The sequence below is a fragment of the Quercus lobata genome, chromosome 2 (genome assembly GCF_001633185.2).
Source record: "Quercus lobata isolate SW786 chromosome 2, ValleyOak3.0 Primary Assembly, whole genome shotgun sequence".
NCBI lineage: Eukaryota > Viridiplantae > Streptophyta > Magnoliopsida > Fagales > Fagaceae > Quercus > Quercus lobata.
In genome coordinates, this window is record NC_044905.1 from 17,899,749 (window position 1) to 17,921,659 (window position 21,911).

The following is a 21,911-nucleotide window of genomic DNA, read 5'->3' on the forward strand; positions in this document are numbered from 1 at the left end:
TCGGTCCCAAACTCGAAGGAAATACCTTGCACATGAGCGCATCGTTATGAGTATGTAAAGACATCATCTGAATATAATGGCTGACGTGTTCTACCGGATCAGTCTTCCCGTCATAGCAGTTGAACGGTGGGCGGGCAAACCTGTCTGGCATTTCGGCTCACTTGATTTCGTTTGAAAACAAGGACTGAGCTACTTTTCGCAGAGCACGACTCATGGTAGCATTCCGAGGTTGCCTTTCTTCCGGGGAGAGTGAGTCCCTCACTTGATTTTCCCGAGAATGTGAACGGTCTCGGCGTTGCCCCGATTCCCGGGAGGGAGATCAGTTCCTATTTCGTCGAGACCTTCTTGAATGTGAACGGTTTTGGTACCGATGGGATTCCCGGGAATGTGAATGACTTCGTCGTAGTCGAGGTCCAGACTGATTGGATCCCTCTCCGTATCTATTTCCCCCAATCCCGTCCTCCTGTTGTTGGTCATTTTTGTCTCCTCCCTGGCGCCTACCTCTCACCTCTAGCTCCAAACCCCTGATTAGTCTGCGGAGCCGTTCGAGCTCTTCATCCCGTTCCTCCCTCTGCCTACGTCCCGTAGCACCAGAAACCGTCCGTTGGGTTTGGTATGACCCCTTTCCCGTGCCAGACATCTCTTCTAGTTGGTCATGCCCCTTATCTTCTCGTTCTTTTTGTCTGCGCTCTCGCCAACTTGACCCCCGAGAAGACCCTACGGATTCGGTTCTCGCATGGTCCCCCAAATGCCTTTTAGACATTGTCCCCCGAGCTTGAGTCCCTCTAGAACTACAGCTTCATAGGAGAGCCCCGCGGTGTGCGCCAATTGTAGGCTCCAAAGACGGGCTTGCTGGGCTAAACCACTATTTGGGCTCACAATTTATTTATTTGGTGGGTTTGGGTATCCTACCTTGGGTTGTCCTAGGCTAAGGGCCCCAATGAGATCACTTTTCTATCTTTTTAATGTTATCTCCTCTCTATCTCTCTCACTCTTTTCTTTCCTCAGAATTGCATCCTCTAACTATCCATTCGTTTCTCCTATTTATAGCCTTTGTTAATGGGGTGGTCATCATTATCTTCTCCCTTAGTGCAAAGAAAGGTCCAATGTCGATGAACTTAAGTGGATTTTTAGGTACGAGTGGCTTTGGGAACGGTTCCCACTTCAGTAAATGTGTTTGGCAGCGGAGTTTCCTAAGATTCTGCCGAGCACTTAAATGGCGATGTGACCAGGCAATGTGACCGAGCATGTACATAGTGCCCGAAAATGGTTTCCCGAGCATCCCGTGAGCAGGGCGTACGCAGTCTGCCTTTTAAGTGTCCGGACAACACTCAGTTCAGATTGGTAGTTATTTGTGGGTTTGGACCGGGGCTTTTACTGATGTGAAGGTTGGACCCTTGGCCCATATCATTGATTCATGGTCCAAGGCCCAATATGAACTTGGACGTTAGGTGCCGTACAACACTGTACTGCACATGTGACCACAAAAATGAGATACGGTGCGGTTATGGTTTTGGATAAATCACACCATAAAGTGCAATGTTAAAAATGACCAAAAATCGCATCACACCGCACCATGAACACCCCTACTTGAGTTTCATATTGCCATCTTGGATTGTCTGAATGAGTTGGGCCTTTATGCAAAATTCAAATCCAACCCAAACATCTCTCCTAAAAGTTAAAAAAAAGAGAGAGAAATAAAGAAGGAATGATAGAATCGAAAACAGCATTGTTCCTTTCCTTCGTTCGCAAAAAGGCCGAACAGAATCCCAAATTTCCTTGCTCTACTACAGGCAGGTCAAATAATAGTGTCTCGCTCTAGAGGTGCCAAGTAGACCATACGTGGCCGTTTTCTCACTTCTCAAGCAAACCGTCTCTCTCTCTCACTGTTACACGCGAACACAAATACTCAGAATACTGTTGTTGTTTGTATGTGAAATCAAATCAACCACACACAGAGAGAGAGAGAGAGAGTTCTCAATTCAAAATTCTCGTTTCGCTTGCGCATTACTACAAACACCTGCGTTGCAAACTCGCTCTCGTATGGGTTCGTCAACTCTGCCCCAATCTTCTTTCAGCTAATATCTTCCGGTAGCCAATGAGGAATGTCTTTACTATTGCCAGTCTCAACCGTCACCGCAATGTCGCAGTACTCTCCAGAAGTACCAATCCTCTTCTATTTACTTTGCATTGTATATATTATAGCTTCTGTTTTATCCTTGAGAAAATGTAGGAATAGAAAAAAGGAACTCAAAATATTCAAAACACGTTCAATAAATGAAAACACAAGGTTAAAATTACTGTGAGAATTGAGTTTCCATGTAATTTTGTTTCTCGGAAATCAAACGAGAGCTTTTGTTAGGTTTATTGTTATAATAGACATTAGATTGTTTGTTTTTTGTTTGATCAACATGGACAAGATATTTGTATGGATTATTAAGCGAAGTGATATTTTGAATATAATTTTAAATTTGTTAATGTCATTAGTGGAATTTCTAGGGGCTAGTTTATAGGTTATGGTTTGATTTATTATTGGCTTATTGCTTGAACTTTGTGTTGTTGTAACTTTCTTGGAATTTTGTTTCAAACAACTAGCGTTGTAAGAGTCAGGGTTTGGAATGTGGCTGAGGTTTTCTAGGGTGCTTAATGGTTTATTCAAGTATGTGTCTCTATAGTGATAAGTATTAGAAAAGTGGTCGTTCCGAAGGCTTTAATGTGAGGCGAAGTGGAAAATTTTGGATAATGAAATTCGGGACTAATTTCCGCCCATTGTTTGATTCTTTCTTTACTTATTTCTTGTTTTTGTTGTCCTCTTTTTTTGCATGAACTAATGTTTATTTGTTGGGTATGTTGTGATTCTTGTGAAGTTACAAAAGGCTTCATCAATTGAATCTGTTAGAGATCCAATTTGTATTTCCAGTTTGCTGGTCGGATCCACCCTGCCCATGAAGCTGGAGCTGTTGTTTTCATAGAATTAAATTAATTTAGTCTAATCTGAATTATGGAATTGTTGACAGAGTTTTCTGACTAATTAATGGAATTTTTCTATATTAGTATATGGACAAGTTTTCCAGGAGGAATCTTTTCCAACCCACTGCGTGGCGATATATAATTATCCATGTGTATTATTTAAATAAATCACATGACTCATTAAAAATGTCACGTGACTAAAAGTATATGTGGATGGTCTTTTTAATTGCCATATAGTGGGTTGGAGGAAGTTGCCTTCAAACTGGTTTGGAGATAAATTTTTTTCCCAATAATACTTTTTATCAATTGGGTGTGTGGTCTGCAACATTTTTTTTTTCATAATAAAAATACAATCCTTATTAGTTTATCTGCCATGGCCTTTGTTGTCACTTGGCTCTTACTATCTTTACTGCCAGCATGGATCATGATACTAGTCTTGCCACTTCACTTGGTTTTCCCTGCAGCTTCACGCCATGATAGTTTTGTTGTGGCTATCTTGCGGAAATGCATGTCATTGGGATGTCAAACAGAAATTGAAGTTGTTAGAAGACAAGATAATTGGATTCCATCACAGCTGTTGCTCCGAAATTCGTAAGTGGATTGGTTTCTTAAATTTTGCGAAAACTTGACACTTATGTTTTGCGTACAGCAATTCCTGAATGATTCATTGTTGTTCTTTGAAGTTTTTCTATGTCTCCATGATTGTTGTACTTCAGCTTAGAGATATTGGTGCAGATTTTCGACAGGTTTCTCCAGTGTGCATGGTGGAAGCCCATCGGCAGCGTATGCAAAGCTGAGGAAGGAATTGCTAGAAAGCGAATTTGGGCATACTCTTGGAACTTATGGAAAAAGTGTTTCTGTTGTTCCTCGTTTTGGTCCATTTTTGGCTTTGTATAGAGCAGCAATTGTTTCATTTCATGTGTTGAAGCTAAGCTTTTCGCAATTCTTTGTGCGAGACATAACAAAACGTGCCATCAAGGTATTAGACACCTTTTATTTTACTCATGCTGTGGATAATTCTCTGTTGCTTTTGGCTGAGTTTGGAACTTGCATTGATGGAGGTGTTGACCATAACTTAGTTCCTCAAATTCTGTGAAGTTGAGTTGTCGCACTTTCTTTTTGTTATGTTAAGCTGCCTGGTGGTTCTTACTAACGAGGTAGCCATATTGTGGATAAATTTCTCCTGTCTGGGCAACATTGATCTTTCATGGTTGTAGCTCCAATCCTTTAGTCTAGACACCATAGTAACTGGGTTTGGAGTTTTGTTGTGCCATTCATCTCTTTATGTTATGACATGTCTTTATGCATTTATGTGAAATGTTGGCCTACATTGTCAACCAATGCAATAGTTGGGTACTGCCATACTTTTACTTTTCCATTTATGCCATATTTGTTGTATTTTTTCAATTGTTTTTGCACTCTGTTCACTTGATTATGCACTTCATCTTTGGCACAAGAATCATTCTCTGGGTCTGGTGTAGTAAATTGTTCAGATAGTGGATGGTTTTGAGGTTGTTGATTCATTGAATGGGCATTCTCAATGAGAATGTTGGACTGTGTTAGTTCCTGCTTCATTTTTCTTAAGCTTTAAAATTTTTATTTGAGCTCAATATCAGCCTCAGTTGCCAAGAGCCTTATAACTTAATTATTTGACACCTCTTGATGTTTTTAATGGAGACATCTAGCGTTCAAATCTCCCTTCCCCTGTTGTAGCTATCATTAAAAAAAAAAAAAAAATCAGTCTCATCAACATGACAACGACATGGATATTGCACACCTGTCAGTAGGTTCAGTATGTCCTATGTAGGTTGTGTTGCATGCTATGTTGTTTCCTTTTTTTTTTTTTTTTCCCATTTAATTTTTTTAATAAGATGCCAATTGCTTTTTGCATATAATGAATCTGCTGGTACTGGTACAATATCTGTGCCTCTTGCCATTCCATCATTGTTGAATCTTCTGGTAAGGGGTTCTTTACTGCTTTGTAATGCTGCTTGAGCTTTGTAGGCGGCTTTTGAGAAGTAGCCAAAGGGTTGCTTGTCAAGCAGTTGCAGCTTCTCAAATTAATAAAATTTCATGAATGTTACAACCCTACCAAAGTGGCCCTCCCATTTGATGTCTTATAATAATGATGTTGTTTTCTTATTTGCAAGTTTGGGTCACAATAAAGTCCTTAACTATTTTGTAGGCTTCCATCTATTCCCATAGCTATTCCTTATGGTATGTTTGGTTGGGTGAAATGATAAAGGGGGAGAGAAAATAGGAGAGAGGAGGGTTTTTGGTTGGGGATGAGTGAATGGGTGTGGGGAAACCCTTCTCCCCAATTTGGGAAGAAAACTAGAGAGAAAAGTGGGGAGGGAGTGGGTTTGATGGGAAACTACCCATCTGCCCTCCCCTTATTTAATGTTGCTTTTTTTTTTCCTTCTTCTTTTTTGTTTCTGGCTGGCGTTGAACTTGACTTTGTTTCATGTTTTGCTTTTTGCTTCTTTTTTTTTTAGGCGTTGTTTCATGTATTGCTTCTTCTTCTTCTTTTCTTTTCTTTTTTATTATTATTATTATTTTTTTATTTTCATATCAAACGGAAACATTTATTATTATTATTGTTATTTTTCCATATGTTTTATTAGTTTTGTTAGTTTGTAGTAATTAAAAAAAGTAATTTTTATAAACTATTAAAAAATAGTTTTTTATGTTCTAGGGGCATGAGAGTAAATTTTTTCAAACTACAGTTTCTATTCTCTCACTTTTTTACTCAACCAAATAAAAGAGTTCTCTATCTCTCCACTTTTCCACTCCCTCAACCAAACACATGGAGGGAAAACTAAATCTTTTCTATCTACCCACTTTTCCATCCTCCCAACCAAACGAATCCTTATTGTCTGCTTTGAAGTAAAATTCAAGTGTTTTGCTCCAAAGAACAAGGGAAGAACAATTCACGTTTCTTTCTCTTTGTTCGACAAATTAATTTGTAAAGAATTGCTGATATTATAGATAACGTACTTTTTTAAAGAATTTTTAAGAAGTAATAATATTTATTGAAAAAGATTTTAAAGGAATTTCTTGATATGTGCTGATTGATAGTGGCTCAATTCTTGATTTATCATCCAAAATAATTCCTGCATAGTTTGAGCATTGAGCTCTAGAATGGGTGATTAAGCTGTGGCGACTAGATTAGAAAGGATTCAGAGGAATTTCCATTGGGGGGGCTTCTGAGGAAAATTTTAAATATCCTTTAGTTGCTTGGGATAAGGTTTGTTTGCCAGTGGAGGTCAGTGGGCTGGGGATTCAAAGGATTGGATTGTTTAACCAGGCTTTGCTTGGAAATTGGCTATGGCACTTCGGGAAGGAAAGTAACAGGTTATGATGTCAGGTTATAGCAACTAAATATGGTGTGACTAGAGGAGGCTGGTGTATTGGAGATGTGAGAGGAACTTATGGGTGTGAGATGTGGAAGAGTATTAGGGCAGGAGCAGAGAAATTCTTTGGACAGGTAGTGCATGATGTGGGTGAGGGTCATTGTATTCGATTTTGGTACTATCCTTGGAGTAGAAATCCTATTCTAAAGGACATGTTTCTAGATTTGTTCGCTTGTTCTCGGTCTAAAGAAGCTTGAATTTCTGATTTAGTGGTTTATGCATTAGAAGGGGGAAGTAGTAGTTGGAATTTACAATTCCACCAAGCTTTTCATGATTGGGAATTAACAGGTGTATATTCTTTTTTTGAGCTTCTTTATCCCATAGGCTGAGGGGAGAGGGGATGATAACCTGACTTGGAAGTTGACTCAGACTGGTGTGTTTGATGTGCGCTCCTATTATAATTTTTTGGCCGGTTCTTTTACTAATATCTTCCCTTGGAAGAGCATTTGGTGTGTGAAGGTGCCTAAAAGAGTGTCTTTATTTTTATGGCTAGTAGATAGGGGTGGGATTCTCACCATTGAGATGGAAGGCCCTAGTAAATTGGTGCTCCTTATGTCATTGTGATGGAGAATCTGTGGACCATCTTTTACTCCACTCTAAGTTTGCTAATGCTTTATGGGGAGAAGTTTTTCAGGTGTTTGGGATCCAATGGATGATGCCGAAGCGGTCTCTTCTTTTTGCATGTAGTAATTGGTTTAGGGAGCACCATTCCACTACTTGGAATATGGTTCCAACATGTCTGATGTGGTTGGTTTGGTAGAAACGTAATACCTGTACCTTTGAAGATAAGGAGATACCTTTAGATCTTTAAATCTCTTTTATTTGGTAATTGGGGGTTTACGCAATGTCTTTCCATTCCTGATTCTTTTAATTCTATTTGATTTAGCTCTTGAGTTTTATTTATTTGTTTCATGTTTAGAGTGTTCACCATCGTGAGCATGATGTTCATTTCATTCAGTAAAAGTCCTATTACCTATCAAAAAAAGAAAGAAAGGGCAAATAAGCATCTTTAGTTTAAAGTTTATTCATGCATCAATAAGTTTATGTGCATGTGTTTGGATTAGCTTCTTCTCCTTCTTAAAAAAAAAAAACTTATTAGCTTATTTTCTTATGAACAGCTTTTTAAAGCCTCACAAATTTCTAGATACAACTGCACTTTACTCAATTTCGACAAATCAGTAAAAAGCTAATCCAAATGCATAGGCTGATTTTTTTAATTTGGGGAAACATGTTACCAATATGAATATAAGTTGAAGCTATATTGTATTTATTTCTTTGGCGGAGAAACACATGAATACATGTCACTGGTTTGAATTTACAGTAACTTATGTACATTTTATTGCAGTTCCGTGAAACTTTGATCCGCTTGGGCCCATTCTACATCAAGGCAAGTCATTCGTGTCGTCGTGAAATTTTCTTGTCATTTGTTTTTAGTAGTCTTAAAATTTGTCATATCTTCCTGCCTTTTTTCATTTTTATTCTTTACTTAGAACTATATGCATTACATGAAGTTGAGTGTCTAATGTAGGATATGGAATGAAGAAATTTGTTTAAAGATAGGAGTGACTCTTATTGATGAGAAGATGCGGGAGAGTTGCTTGAGATGGTTTGGTCATATAAAGAAGAGCAATTCATGTATTAGTGAGGAAGAGTGATTTGATTCAAGTAGAGAGAATGAAAAGAGGTAGAGCAAGAAGTAAAATAACGCCAGTGGAAGTAGTAAAAAAGGACATGTCAATTAGGGAAGTAACAAAGAGAATGACTTTGGATAGGGAAGAATGAGAATAGAGGACCCCAAAGTTTTTGGACCAAGGTTTTGATGTTATCTTTGAAGGTCTAATGTAGGCTGTGTATGGACATGTTTGTTTTTTGTTTCTGTTATATCAATCTTTCAGCATACATTTAACATGTAAGTGTAATTGTCAGATAGAAGATTAATATCATCAACTAATACTGAGGAGGTGAAGATTCAATTCTGTCAGTGGTTGAGGGTTGTTGTTTGTTCCCATACATCAATCTTTCAGCATTCATTTCACATGTAATTATTAGACACAAGATTAATATAATCCACTAATGCTGAGGGGCGAGGATTCAATTCTGTCAGTGGTTGAATGTGGTTGTTTGCCCCCAGTATATCAATATTTCAGCATACATTTAACATGTAATTTAGATAGAAGATTTATATCATCAACTAATGCGTAGGTTTTAATTAGCTCAACTTATAAAATTTCTTGTCATTGAATAAGAGTTATGGGGTTCAAACCCCCGCCTACACAAAAAACCAGTTGGTGTGATGATAAAGAGCAATTATCAAGGAGCAGACTGCGGACACTATAAGTTGAAATTCTATCTTTTATATGTATATATCATCAACTTATACTGAGGGGTGAAGATTCAATTCTGTTTGAAGGTGAAGGAAGAGTAGGAGAAGATGGAAGAACTTGATGAGGTGGTGTGTAAAAAAGATTATAGACATGAGATACATAGGTGTACTTTGGCTCTCTGATTTGAAGGGAAAGAAACCCACATATTCCGAAAGAAAATAGGTGACATGGGTCCCTATGTGGCAGATTGTAGTGACGGTGGCTAGGTGGTAAATCCTGTTGGTAATTATACCATGGACTTTGGGATCAAATCCTGCCTTCAGCCAATCACTTTGTTGTTTTGTTTTTTTTCCCTGGGTGTGTGTGTGGGGGAAGAAAGAGGGGGGGGGGGATGGACCGAGAGTTGGAGAATGCTCTTTGTGAGAGAAGAATATTATTTATTCTCTTGCATTCTCTACAAAATTTGCATTAATTCTTTTACAAACTTCTGTGTGATGGATGTTATACATGGAATGTGATGAGGATTAATCACCTGGATTGGAATTTCAAATCATTAGATGACTCTCAAATTGCTATATGCTGAAATTTACTTATATAACCTTTTATTTGTATTTACAGCTTGGGCAAGCTTTGAGCACAAGGCCAGATATATTGCCAACTGTATATTGTCAAGAGCTTGCTAAGTTACAGGTTTGCTAGATATCTTTCTATCGTTTGCCTCTTCCCAATGGGTCATGTGACCAAGTATGATGATTAGATCTTCTGCTGCCATGTTGGTTTATCTCTCACAGTTTAAGCTTTCCTGTATGTTGTGTAGGATCAAATACCTCCATTTCCAACTCATATTGCAATTAAATCTATTGAAACCCAGTTGGGTGCTCCTCTTTCACAAATTTTTGCTGACATCAGTCCACAGCCTATTGCAGCAGCATCCTTAGGGCAGGTTTATAAAGGTTAGAGACTCTCTTTTGAAAAATGGGAAGATTATATGCTCTCTAATCGGGTTGCATTGATCCGTCTCTTCGCTTTTCCATATGGATGTCCTGGGAAGATCTGTATGTTGGGTGATAACTGAAGCTAAATGTTTCATTTTGTTGTTCAAGTCTTGCAGCTCACCTGCATTCTGGAGAGTTGGTAGCTGTCAAGGTACAGAGACCGGGTATGTCACTTTCATTGACCCTTGATGCATTACTATTCCAGATGATTGGGGGTCAATTGAAGCGATTCGCTAATGCCCGCAAAGACCTCTTAGTAGCTGTGAATGAAGTGGTGAGCCTTCTGTATCTCAACTGTATAGATATCCAGCCTTCTTTGTTAATGATTTCTGCTGCTGCATATAGTATCTTCATTTCAAAAATATGCTTAAAATTGATATCTTCAAGATCTTGTATTGGATTCTTTACTCACAAAGACAATAAAACTTTGAATCCAGCTTTTAGAAATTTTCTTGTTAAAATTTACTGGATGTCCTCTCTATGCCCGATATTTGATTTATTTCCCTCTTCAAATGCTATTTAGATGATTATACATAAAAAATAGGGCTCTACAATAATTTCTTGGTGTTTTGCTTTGGAAATGGGGGTTAGTGGTTAGTGGGTTGGGCCTGATGTTGGACCATCTTGATAACTGTTCCAAGGTGTAGGCCTGCCCCAGCCCATGGACAGCCCCAATCTATTGGTACTCTCTCTCTCTCTCTCTCTCTATATATATATATAGAAATAGACTGTACTTGAAATTTTATTGTATACAAATCACAACAGCTATATGACCCCATCACTATTGCTTGTATACGTGAAATGATCAATCCAAAAGTTTCAGTCTTCCACTTTCAATCTCTTCCTCACCCTTTATCTGGTTCATGAAAACTCTTTTTTTTTTTTTTTTTAATTTTTAATTTAATTTTTTTTTTAAGTAAGAAAGAAGTATATGAAAACTCTCATGAGCATAAGAATTTATCTTTGACTTTGTTATGAGTAAGCTGCATCCCTACATCTTCAATCTTGTCATTTCCCTTATTCTTCTTCTCACTTATTTTTTATTTTTTATTTTTGTTGATAATTCAATAGTGGGGGGTGGGGAATTTGAACCCTTGGATATCTCCATTAGAAGCACCAAGAGGTGTTAGTTGAGCTACAAGGCTCTTAGCTTATTTCATTTTCTTTAACTTCCTTCTTTTAGGATGTGTGTGTGTATGATTTTTTTTTTTTTCATAGGTAAGAAAGATGTATATTCAAAAAACTACTACATGCAAAGTAGCACCAGCATATCAAAAGTACAAAAAAAGTTGGAAAAGCAAAAACATTAAAAAAAAAAAAAAAACACTAATTACAAAGAAGAAGAGAGCTAAGGAATGAAGGAAGAGAATCACTAGATCTGAGTCCCCAAGCCCTAGCCCAATCAAAAAGGGAACTAGAAAAGAGAGCAAGCAGTTGGTCATCGGATCTATCCAAATCCTCAAACATCCGCCGATTGCGTTCCCTCCAAATACACCACATCAAGCAAATTGAGGAGTCCACCTTTCAAGAAAATTGATGCTTACAAAGGGTTTAAGAAGAAATTCCAGCAACATAACAAGTTTACAACTAGGAGAAGAAAGTATGATTGAAGTTGGAACACTAGTAGATCAATTTCTAGAATAAAATAGTTCAAGAAATATTCAAATATTAAATTTCATATAGTAGAGAAGAAAAGACTTGATACAATTACTAAAAATATCTACTTAGTGTATATATATATGCACACACACACAAGCTAGACAAAATGGACCAATGAGATTTCTTTACTTGAGATTAATTTCTTTGACATTAGTTCTCATGTCGAAGAAAACTTGACCTCAAGTTTGACTTCAATTTTCCATGATCTTTTTGGAGGCCTAATTAATACTTTTGATAATTTTTATATTCTTAAGTACATCAAGAAATAGTTCCTTATCCCTAATATGCTAATAAGAATTTGTGTGTAACAATTATTAGAACTTTTCTTCAGTTTGTAAGATGAACAAGTCATGGAATTACCATCATTTGTCACTATACATATTTATTCTAAAAATTGGCTCAACCTCATCCTTGCATCTTTTGAATCTTTTCGAATTGAGTCTTGATCCTTAAATTCTTACCAGACACGAAAATAGAAGCAAAGATTCTCATGATTTGACATTATGTGGATTGAAGAATTATTAAAAACCATATCTTTCCTAGTGAAAGTATTCACATTCACTAAAAAGGTTCTCTTTGGAATTTCATTGGAAGTTTTAGCTAACCGTTTTTTTTCTCTCTCTTTTGTTTTATTTATTTTTGGTGTTTCCTCTTTATGTATACAACCCGTGTACCTGGGTAGTGCGTCTCTAAATCATTATAATCAAGTTAGACACTAACTTATTCTACAATGTCTTGTGCCACATGTTCTATGAGTCCTGCATCAAGGAGGGAGTTTTCTTCTATTTAATCGCATCCTTGATACTACCTAAGTACCTCCAGTATGTCAAGTGATTGTGGTTGCCTTCCAAACTCTCCATACAGACTCCCACTGGTTCCCGTTGCTAAAGAGCTTGTACATTTCATGAAAAATCTTCTTTCATCCACCATGGCTTATATCAGTGTGTGTATTGTTTGTATCAACTTTTGGCATCATATTTTATTTTATATGTCAGCTTTTGTGTATAGTCAATGCTTATCTATGAAGTACCTCTTATTTCTTTTGTTTTTACTTATTCAATGGCATGTTTACCATTATGTTCTTAATGAGATTGTCAATGTACATGCTTATGGATGTCTTCAGATGTCTTTTGAATAAACAGGTCAGGCACATGTTTGATGAGATTGATTATGTCCAAGAGGGGAAAAATGCTGATCGTTTTGCTTCTCTCTATGGTTGCTACCCATGTAAGTTGTTCTGCACTTCTAACCCGTGCAGTATATGTATTAGTTTTCAAGGTCGTATAACAGTGTAGATATGAATGAATATCTTTACCTGTATGCTTAGACCATCTATATTTGAAGTGCAAATTTGGTCAGCAAGTATGTTGCATTGAGGTTTAATTTTCCTATTTCTTTGTGGCTTTACTTTTTTGAGGACCACTTGATCAAGACGAAAATATGGTTCTGAATGAAGTTTGTGGGAAACGGATGGCAACATCTGAGCCTTTAATTTATTCAGAACAGCTTGTACAGTGTGCTTTTTATAGAAATGCTTTCTGGATGCAGGGTATGCGATGGCATCTTTTTGTGTATAAGATGTTGTTTTAGGATATCAACACCCTTCCATAAGGCTCAGTGTGTGTGTGTGTGTGTGTGGTTGAATTTTATGTTGTGTCTTTGATCAAGTTCATGCACAATTTGTTTAACCAGAGTTTTGATGGGTGAACAGGTGATAATCAAAATAGCCACCAAAAAACTACAGCTGGGAAAACTGTGCAATATGAACGAGCTAACGGTGTTAAAGTTCCAAAAATATATTGGGAATTCTCGCGGACTGCTGTGCTTACTATGGAGTGGATTGACGGGATAAAGCTTACGGATGAAATTGGCCTGAGAAAGGCCTGTCTAAACAGACAGAAGCTGATTGATCAGGTATCAAGCAGAAATTTCTCTGTTGTGCATTGGTGGTTCATAATAAATTATTTTCTGGCATTGAACATGATCATACAATCTTTTTGCAAATGCATTGCAAGTATCCTGAAGTTTTGTATTTATCACCCTCATTCCTTTGTATTCATAGGGCTTATACTGCTCTTTGAGGCAATTGCTTGAGGTTGGATTTTTCCATGCTGACCCACATCCAGGAAACCTTGTTGCTACGGACAGTGGAACTCTTGCATATTTTGATTTTGGAATGACAGGGGATATTCCTCGCCACTACCAAGTAGGACTTATTCAAATGGTAAGAACTAGTTGCATGGTAATTAACTGAGGGAAAAGCTCTGAATTTGAGTGTATTCATGATAGAAAATTTAAGCACTCTTTTATGGAAATTCCTTAGTCTCACAAAAATGCAAATGCTCTGTGATTTTGGTGTACATGATCATCTGTTGATGAACTAAGAGAATAGGGCCAGATATTATTCCTATTGGAAAGTAGTTATTTAGTTTCTCTGTGGCTTACAGGTGCTGATGTGCATGATGTTGCATACCATTTCTTGTGTCATGGCCTTTCCAATTTTTTACCACAAGAAGATTTGAGTTTTGGCATGGATTTATGTTGATATTTCAAGTGAAACTCTTGTTGTTAATACTATTTGCAGGGTTTCCTGAGAAGAATGTATTGCATGATTATTCATTGAGTTGTAGACGTCATTGTCATCAATTTTTTTTGAAGATTGTAACACTTTGTAACTAATGTGTTATTAGTCGAGCAGTATGTACTTAAGAAATAAAATTAGATATAGTTATTACAATTTTTTTTGTGAAAAAATTAGGTATACTATGTGAAGCATGGACATACCAAAATGGGCAACGTGTTGGTGTCCAACATGGGAATGGCGCACAGCTGCCTGTGTGTCCGTGGGATGTCTGGCAAAAATAAAATTATTTTTATTATTTTTTTTTTCAGACGCAGCTGGGACACAACAATAATAATAACTACAAAGCCTTACTCCCAAAATCTGAAAGAAAAAGAAGGGGGGTGGGGGGAAGGGGCATTGAAAAAGAGAGTTTTATTTATTTATTTATACAACATGGCACAATTTGAAAGATCTAGATCTGTAAAACTTAAATCAATCTCTTTCATTCTTACTCTGAACACCTGAGGTTTCCCATCTCTCTCGCCAATCTGCACCTATAGGCTCTGGACTCAGTTTGTCGACCCTCATTGGCATCATCATGGCACCACAGTGCTACTCTGTCAGTGGTGCTGCTCGTCTTGGCTCATCTACTTCTGTTTTTCTGTTCACTTTTTTTCCCCTTCATAAAGTAGTCGAACTGTTAAATTCTCTCCATTATTATTATTTTTTTTTAAAAGAAAATTCTCAGTCAAGTAGTCAATGCATCTTTGTCCAATATTTTGGATTGTCTTATCTTGTCTTTTCTTTTATTGGTAAGTTACACATGCACCCAATAGATCTTGAAGGGGTGTTGCTGATTGGATTTGTTGGAGACCTACGAAGACAGGGCTGTTTGAGGTGAAATCATTTTATACAGTGCTTTGTGGTAGCTTTGATTTATTGTTTCCTTGGAAGAGTATTTGGAAGGCTCATGTCCCGACTAAGATAGCATTTTTCACATTGAGTGCGGCGTTGGGAAAAATCATTATGGTGGATTTAACTTACGCAATCCAAGGATTATTTTTGTTTATTGGTCTTACAGAGCATGAACAAGAACAGACAGCAGTGAGAGTGTTGAACATTTGTTGCTTCATTGTGAAATTGTTATGGAGTTGTGGTTTCTCATATTCAGTTTTTTTGGGGTGCAATAGGTAATGCCAAATAGGGCGATTGAGTTGTTGGACTGTTGGGGTGGGGGCTTTGTTAAAGGTTGATCAGGTGTCCTTTGGCAGGCCATTCTTCCTTGCCTTGTGGGTCATTTGGAAGGAGCATATTGAACGAGCCTTTAAAGGTTTAGAACAGAGCATGACAGAGGCGAAGTTAACTTTTTAGTGTGTTCTGTTTTGAGTGGATGGCTGTTTACTATGCCATTCTATTTCTCTTTTTTAGATTTCTTGATTGCTGTACTGTATGTGGAGGTTGTCCTTCAGTACACAGCTTGTATATTGAAAGGAATCCCCATCTTTGATTTTTTATAAATATTTTTCTTTATCTATCCCCCCCAAAAAAAGAGAGCATAAAGTACCTTATCACGTTATTAACTTTAAAAAAGTGAATTTGTAAACTGGAGGCCCATGAAGCCATTATCTCTGGCTTTAGTTACATGTACCAAAGAGATTTGTGTTAGAGGTAGCATTTCTAACTATATTAGCATTGAGTGCCCATACACCATTCATCTGTGTATTATTTGGTTCAATCTCCTTTTTACTTGTCATTTTCTCTCTTAAACTAAAATTAGAGTTTTTCTTAGTATCTGAATATGTGCCTTAGGTGCCCAGTGAGCTTCATATCTGGTGCACTTACATATTGATGTTCTAAAAAGCGAGTAGGTTCAGGCGACCTTTATTTACCTATGTAAAAATATTTGAAAACAGTTCCCATACATCTTTGCATGTTTGTTTATTGTTGTCTTCCTATATCTAAAATCATTTTAATGATGTCAACCTATCTCTTTTCAAGCTGAGTCATTTAAAAGTGTTACGTATTGATGAATCTTGATTAGTTTCTAATATGCTCTCACTTTTTGATTTCTCATCCTTTGCCCTTCTTCAATAGACTATAATGCCAAAAGCTGTTGAATTCACCTTAGGTTGTGTATCTGTTAATAATTTTTTGTTTCTTTCAGCTTGTGCACTATGTTAATCGTGACTCTCTGGGTTTGGCAAATGACTTTCTTTCTTTGGGATTTATTACTGAAGGGGATGATATAAAGTCTGTTGCAGATGCAATGCAAGCAGCCTTTGCTGATGGAACTAGACAATCTCAAGACTTCCAGGTTTGTGCTTATGGTTTATAAACCATTCCATCTAAATCTTGTGGCCAGCTTTGTAATCTCCACACACGCGCGCGCGCGCACACGCACACACACACATATATATTAAATATGAGATTAGTATAGCCATTATTGGCAAATCAAAGTTATTAGTCTATCCACGTTAGGATATAATTAGGCATATGGCAGATTTATTATAAACTCTCTTGTTTGGTCATGATTACAAAAGGAAATGTTCAACCACCTATGTCATGAACACTATGTTTGGAAGTTTGGAGGAAGAGGGGAGTAGAGGGTAAGGAGGGGAAGGAGAGAAGAGTAAATGAGAGTAGAGGGGAATGGTTACAGGTTACCCCTTCACCTTGTTTGGATGTTTTAAAAATTAAGTAGGGGAAGGGGAATAAATATCCCTCCCCTTTGTTTGGATTTTTTAAAAATTAAGTAGGGAGAGGAGAGGGGAGGAGAATTTAATGTAAATTGACCATTATGATCTTATTTTATTAATTTTAAAGAAATAAATATAAATTGACATAAGTGCAAGATTGACATTTCAATTTTTTTAATCCTTCCACTCCACTCTTCCTCCGAATCTCTCCAATTTGGGGAAATTAAAAATGAGGAATAAGATACCTCTCCAAATCCCTTTAAAACCCTCCCCCTTCCCTCTTAAAAAAATCCAAGCAAGGTTCATTAAACCATACCCCTCCCATTTACTCTACTTTCCTCTGCTCCCCCAAGCAAAGCAGATGGGAGAAGCTTTAGTTATGCCCTTCCTGCCTCAGAAAAAGTGAATGAAGTTGCTAGCTAAATTGGAGAAAGTTTACTGCGGGTGCCATTGCTATTTCCCATGTTCAAAGAACTTGAAAACTCTCATAGCTACATATTTTCATTATGTTCTGACATCAAATGTACACCATTATCTTCTAGCTATTTTACAATTACTTACATAATATATATATATATATATTATCTTCTGGTGATTTGATTTTAAAAACTAATGCTATGAAATATTGTTGCTAAGTAGTCTTTTTCCACGCTTAAAAAAAGTAAAATAGGATTCTCACTTTTCAGGTGTGTTTCAAATGTTTATATAAGATAAACGCTTGTATCTGGCAATAAGAGAGGTTATTGATTTGAGCATTGATAAAGAAACAAGAATTTTTACAACCTTTTTCACAACTCGATGGTGGCAAGTTGTGATTGGAGCAACATCCCTTTCGCATAGGCCTACCACTTACACTACTGCACTACAGGCCACATCAAAAAGTTATTAATAACTATGTGTCCCTAGACTTATTATACCATGTTATGAGTAGTATTTACATGTTAGGGTAAATTTGTAATAATGTATTAAGCTGTTCGTATATATAGTTAAATACTAAGCATGTGTGTTAGAATAATTTAAATAACCATAAGCATACTTCCTGAGAATTATATGGTATTAGAGCCAGAAATTACTTGCTGCCACTAGTGTTGATGTCCACCATCAACGCATGTTTTTATCGTCAACAACCACAATAATTGAACCCTTTGATGCTAGCAACCAAAACCATAGACTGTAGTAATTGAACCCTGAGGGCATGGTTGGTCTTGATTGAACTATACATTTATCTGTTGGTTTAGATGTCATAAAAAGATATTGAGCTGGATTGTTCCAAAAATAAGTTTGTTTATACATATACACACATGTGCACGTGTGTCTAAATGATGTTGCACTACCAGCATGTATGCTTCGTTAAATGCTCTATATTGGGTTTCCTATGGATCTGCTAGAGAACTGCTTGTGACGACTAAGCCATTAGGATATTTGGATTGTTTTCAATTTTCTTCATCGTCTTCCCTCGTTTTTGCTTCGGGGGACCTCATACATGCTTCTCTTAAAATATTTGTCATGATATCATTTAGAAACTCAAGTTTTAGATGAGATTCTAATCTTCATGTGGATAACCACATGTTATTAATTCTGTGGTGTACTCTACATTATGTATTTGTGTTTTTGAGTATTTTGACTACTGGGGCAGCATCAGGCTTGTTCTAAATATCAATCTGTTTAGAATATGTATCTACTGATGTTTAGTAACTCTATTTAAAGTCTGTGAGGTGATGCTGTTTATTTAAAAAGAAAAAAAATGTGGGCATGATGGCCCACCGGGTATATGAGGATCACAGTTTCTTAATTTATTCTTCTCTTCTTTTCAGAAACTCCTTGAGCACAATTGTGGTTATAATAGGACAAAACTTTATTATATTGTTTCTGCATTGGATTTCAGGGAGTAATGAATCAGCTATATGATGTAATGTATGAATTTAACTTCTCTCTACCCCCGGACTATGCCCTGGTGATAAGAGCTTTGGGATCGCTAGAAGGCACAGCAAAGGTTCTGGATCCTGATTTCAAAGTTATTGAGAGTGCATATCCTTTTGTCATTGGGAGACTTCTGGAAGACCCAAATCCTGATATGAGAAAAATTTTGAGAGAATTACTCATTCGTAATAATGGATCCATAAGATGGAATCGGCTAGAGCGGCTGGTAGGTAGTCTCTACTTTTTTTTTTTTGTCTGTCTAATGTGCAATGTAATTTCTCTACATATAAGATGTGAATTTTTTGAAACAGTTCATGCTATTTTTAATGAGATTATACTTCATAAAGTTCAAAATTTTACCTGAATTGATTCTTTCTTGATATAAGTTTTATTGATGAAGAGAAACTACCTCAAGTATACAAGTATACAGGAGGTGGACATGAAAATAGTCCAAAATTTTGCAGAAAATGATACTTACAAACAAAAAGAGAGGGAAACAATTAAATTTACAATAGAATGTACCTATTCAAATAACAGTCTTATGAAAGATGACTTCAACCAAAGTCTCTTTGATTTTTTTTTTTTTTACACAGAATTTTTCAATAATTTGTTTCATGGAATTATATTAAGAGGCTTCTCTATATTGTTCCAGATAGCAGCAATATCAGAATCCAAGTCAACTGAGGAACTCCCTAATTCTGAGGAAAGTTCTTCAAGTCCTCTGGGCTGGAAATCATTTGACATGCGTGCTGTAGTCTCTGCCACTGAAGATCTTCTACAGTTCATTTTATCTGAAAAGGGTGTTAGGGTTCGTGTTTTCCTTCTTCGGGATATAATTGGAGCAGCTGATGTTTTGCTGCAGGATGAAGTCATTGGTTGCATTCCAAGCGAGAAGCTTGAAGCAATAGAGATGACTAAATTCGAGGTTTGTCTAAATTGATCTTATTGATTTATCTAATAGTTGCTTAGACAATTTTTCTTAAAAAGTGTCTTCAGTTACTTGAACATGCTGAGATAATTCTGAAGGCCACAGGTCTCTTTTGTTCCTAAGTGCTTCAGGTTTTAAAAGATTGAGTTTTACACAACTTTTGGTGGAGTATATTGCACAACAACTTCTTAAATGGATGTAAATCTTGAATTAATTTAAATATTTTCTCAGTGCTGTCATTTGCCTTTAAACCTTAAAAGGGAGCACCGAATAAGATAGTTGTGATATTTATTGGCCATTACAGTTGAAGTTTCCTCTGGAAGCTATTGCCTTATGTGCCTTCATTACAATGCTTATTGATTTCTTGTTTGAGATATGGGACTTCATACCTTCCTGGTCAATCTGGTCAAGTGGGAATATAACAGCACAAGTGGCACTTTTTGAAACTATATTCATTTACTGAGAATCCCTTATATGTTGTAGAAATATCATGGATAATTATCAGGAAAAAAAATACTAATTTGGTCCCTATATTATGGCTATTTTCGTTTTGGTCCTTGTGTTTTTAAAAGTTTCGTTTGCTCCTTGAGTTTTTCAACAATGTTTCATTTTGGTCCTTGTCATCATCTCAACAACAGAACAAAAAAAAAAATCTCCAATTTATTTTCTTTTCTTTTCTTGCACTATCTTGGTAACCAAACACAGCAATCTGAAAATTCCCACCAAAATCAAACCCTTTACTAAAATCAAACCTCAAACCCCCCCCCCCAAACCCAAATTCTAATAGCTGTTTTTCTTCTTTAAAATAAAAAACAAAAATCTAGGCTTTGCCAATGTCCTGGCCAGAGCTAGGTCCACATGTGAACATTCCGTCTACCACATTAGCATTTTCCATCACTGAGATGATTCCAATGACCAAAATAAAACGTTGCTGAGAAACACAAGGACCAAAATGAAACTTATAAAAACACAAGAACCAAAATGGAAATACCCCAAAATATTGGGACCAAAATAGCATTTTGCCTAATTATTATGATGCCTTTTCATGGCAATTGTTCTAAACAACCACTGGTTTAGTCTGATATTCATGTTTGATCAGACAATTTGAAAGTAAGAAGAGGCGATAGATCATGTCTTGTTTGTCTTGTTTCGCTAGGTATTTGGTTCTGATGGTAAATTTTCTTAGTTTCTTCATTTCAAGTTTAACAATAATGGGATAGTGATGCTACATTTTTGTATTTTGCAGGAGCATTATTCTATGCTCTTAAGGATTTTTAAAGGTTTTCAATATCTCCGTGAAGCAATAAAGTTGGCCCCAGAGGTCTGGACAGCAATGCTTGTACGGATGGCTGTGAAGCCAGAGGTCCATAAATTTACTTTTGACATTGTTTCAGCTTTAGCCATGCATTTTAGCCATAAACTCCCAGAAAATTCATGGGTTTGTATTTCTATATTTCTTCACAAGTTGGTGAAAAACTGCAGCTCTGATTAATTAAGGCATTAGTAATCATTTTTTTTAAAAAAAAATTCATTGTGACCCATTTTATTTCTTTACATAAAATGTTAATATCTATGCTGCTGCTGGAATTGTATATATGAGAAGCAGAAAAGTTGATGCAGTTCTAGATTGAAATGAAGAGAAAGCTCAGAGCATTGGCTTTGGTACAGAATGAAAAGATTTATATGTGAGACACAGGAATAGGGGATAAAAAATGATTTGGAATTTTGGATGATTTCTGGCCTGCAAAGGAAAACACAAGCTTTCTACTCGTTGTGTGAGGAAACTAAGGAAATTGCAGGAAAGGACGCCATGCATATCTTTATTTCAGCATTTTATTCAGATGATGCAGGAAAAATCTATGTGATGAGGTAACTTGATTGTTACAGCATCTGGTTATTAATATGTGTAGTTATAATTGCACAGAGGGTAGGAGCTAACATGCATAATGATTAAGAATACCAGCGCTCCTCATAATCAGGGGAGATGTTAGACATTTTGTTTTCTTGTTTTCTATTTTTCACAATGACTTGTATCACTGTTGCTGTTTTCTTATATCTAAGATTTCATTGTCTGTTTTCCTTCTTCTCCTTTTCTCTTTATACTTTGTTTGGTTTGAAGGAAGACGGAGAGAAAAGAAAAGGAGGAGAGGAAAAATGCAAGGTTTCTTTGGTAGGAGAGAAATGGAGTTAGGGAAAGAAAATTTGGAGGGATTGAGTTCCATTGGCTCCACATTTTTCTTTCCTTCACATTTGAAAGGAAATGAGAGAGAAGACAGATTGTATTGGAGGATTCTTTTTCATTTCCTTTCTCTCTTACAATTCAAACACTTTGAAGGAAAATAAATCTCTTTTCTCTTCTTTCTTTTACTCTAAACTGTTCCATGCTTGCAAACTTTTCAGAAAATCAAAGATTAATAACTATATTATCAATTAATTGTTTAAA

At 36.5% G+C, this 21,911-nt stretch overlaps 1 protein-coding gene across 1 annotated transcript; it reads left to right on the top strand.

Annotated features, from left to right (window-relative positions):
• The first annotated feature begins 1,625 nt into the window (after positions 1-1,625).
• Positions 1,626-21,543, top strand: LOC115974792 (uncharacterized protein slr1919). Its single transcript, XM_031095310.1, has 14 exons — positions 1,626-2,162; positions 3,435-3,561; positions 3,706-3,949; positions 7,729-7,770; positions 9,326-9,397; positions 9,525-9,660; positions 9,819-9,976; positions 12,504-12,588; positions 13,073-13,275; positions 13,424-13,585; positions 16,089-16,238; positions 18,506-18,766; positions 19,193-19,465; positions 20,715-21,543. Exons 1-14 carry the CDS (start codon positions 2,099-2,101, stop codon positions 20,958-20,960), a joined length of 2,223 nt encoding a protein of 740 aa, XP_030951170.1. The 5' UTR covers positions 1,626-2,098; the 3' UTR covers positions 20,961-21,543.
• Positions 21,544-21,911: the final 368 nt, after the last annotated feature.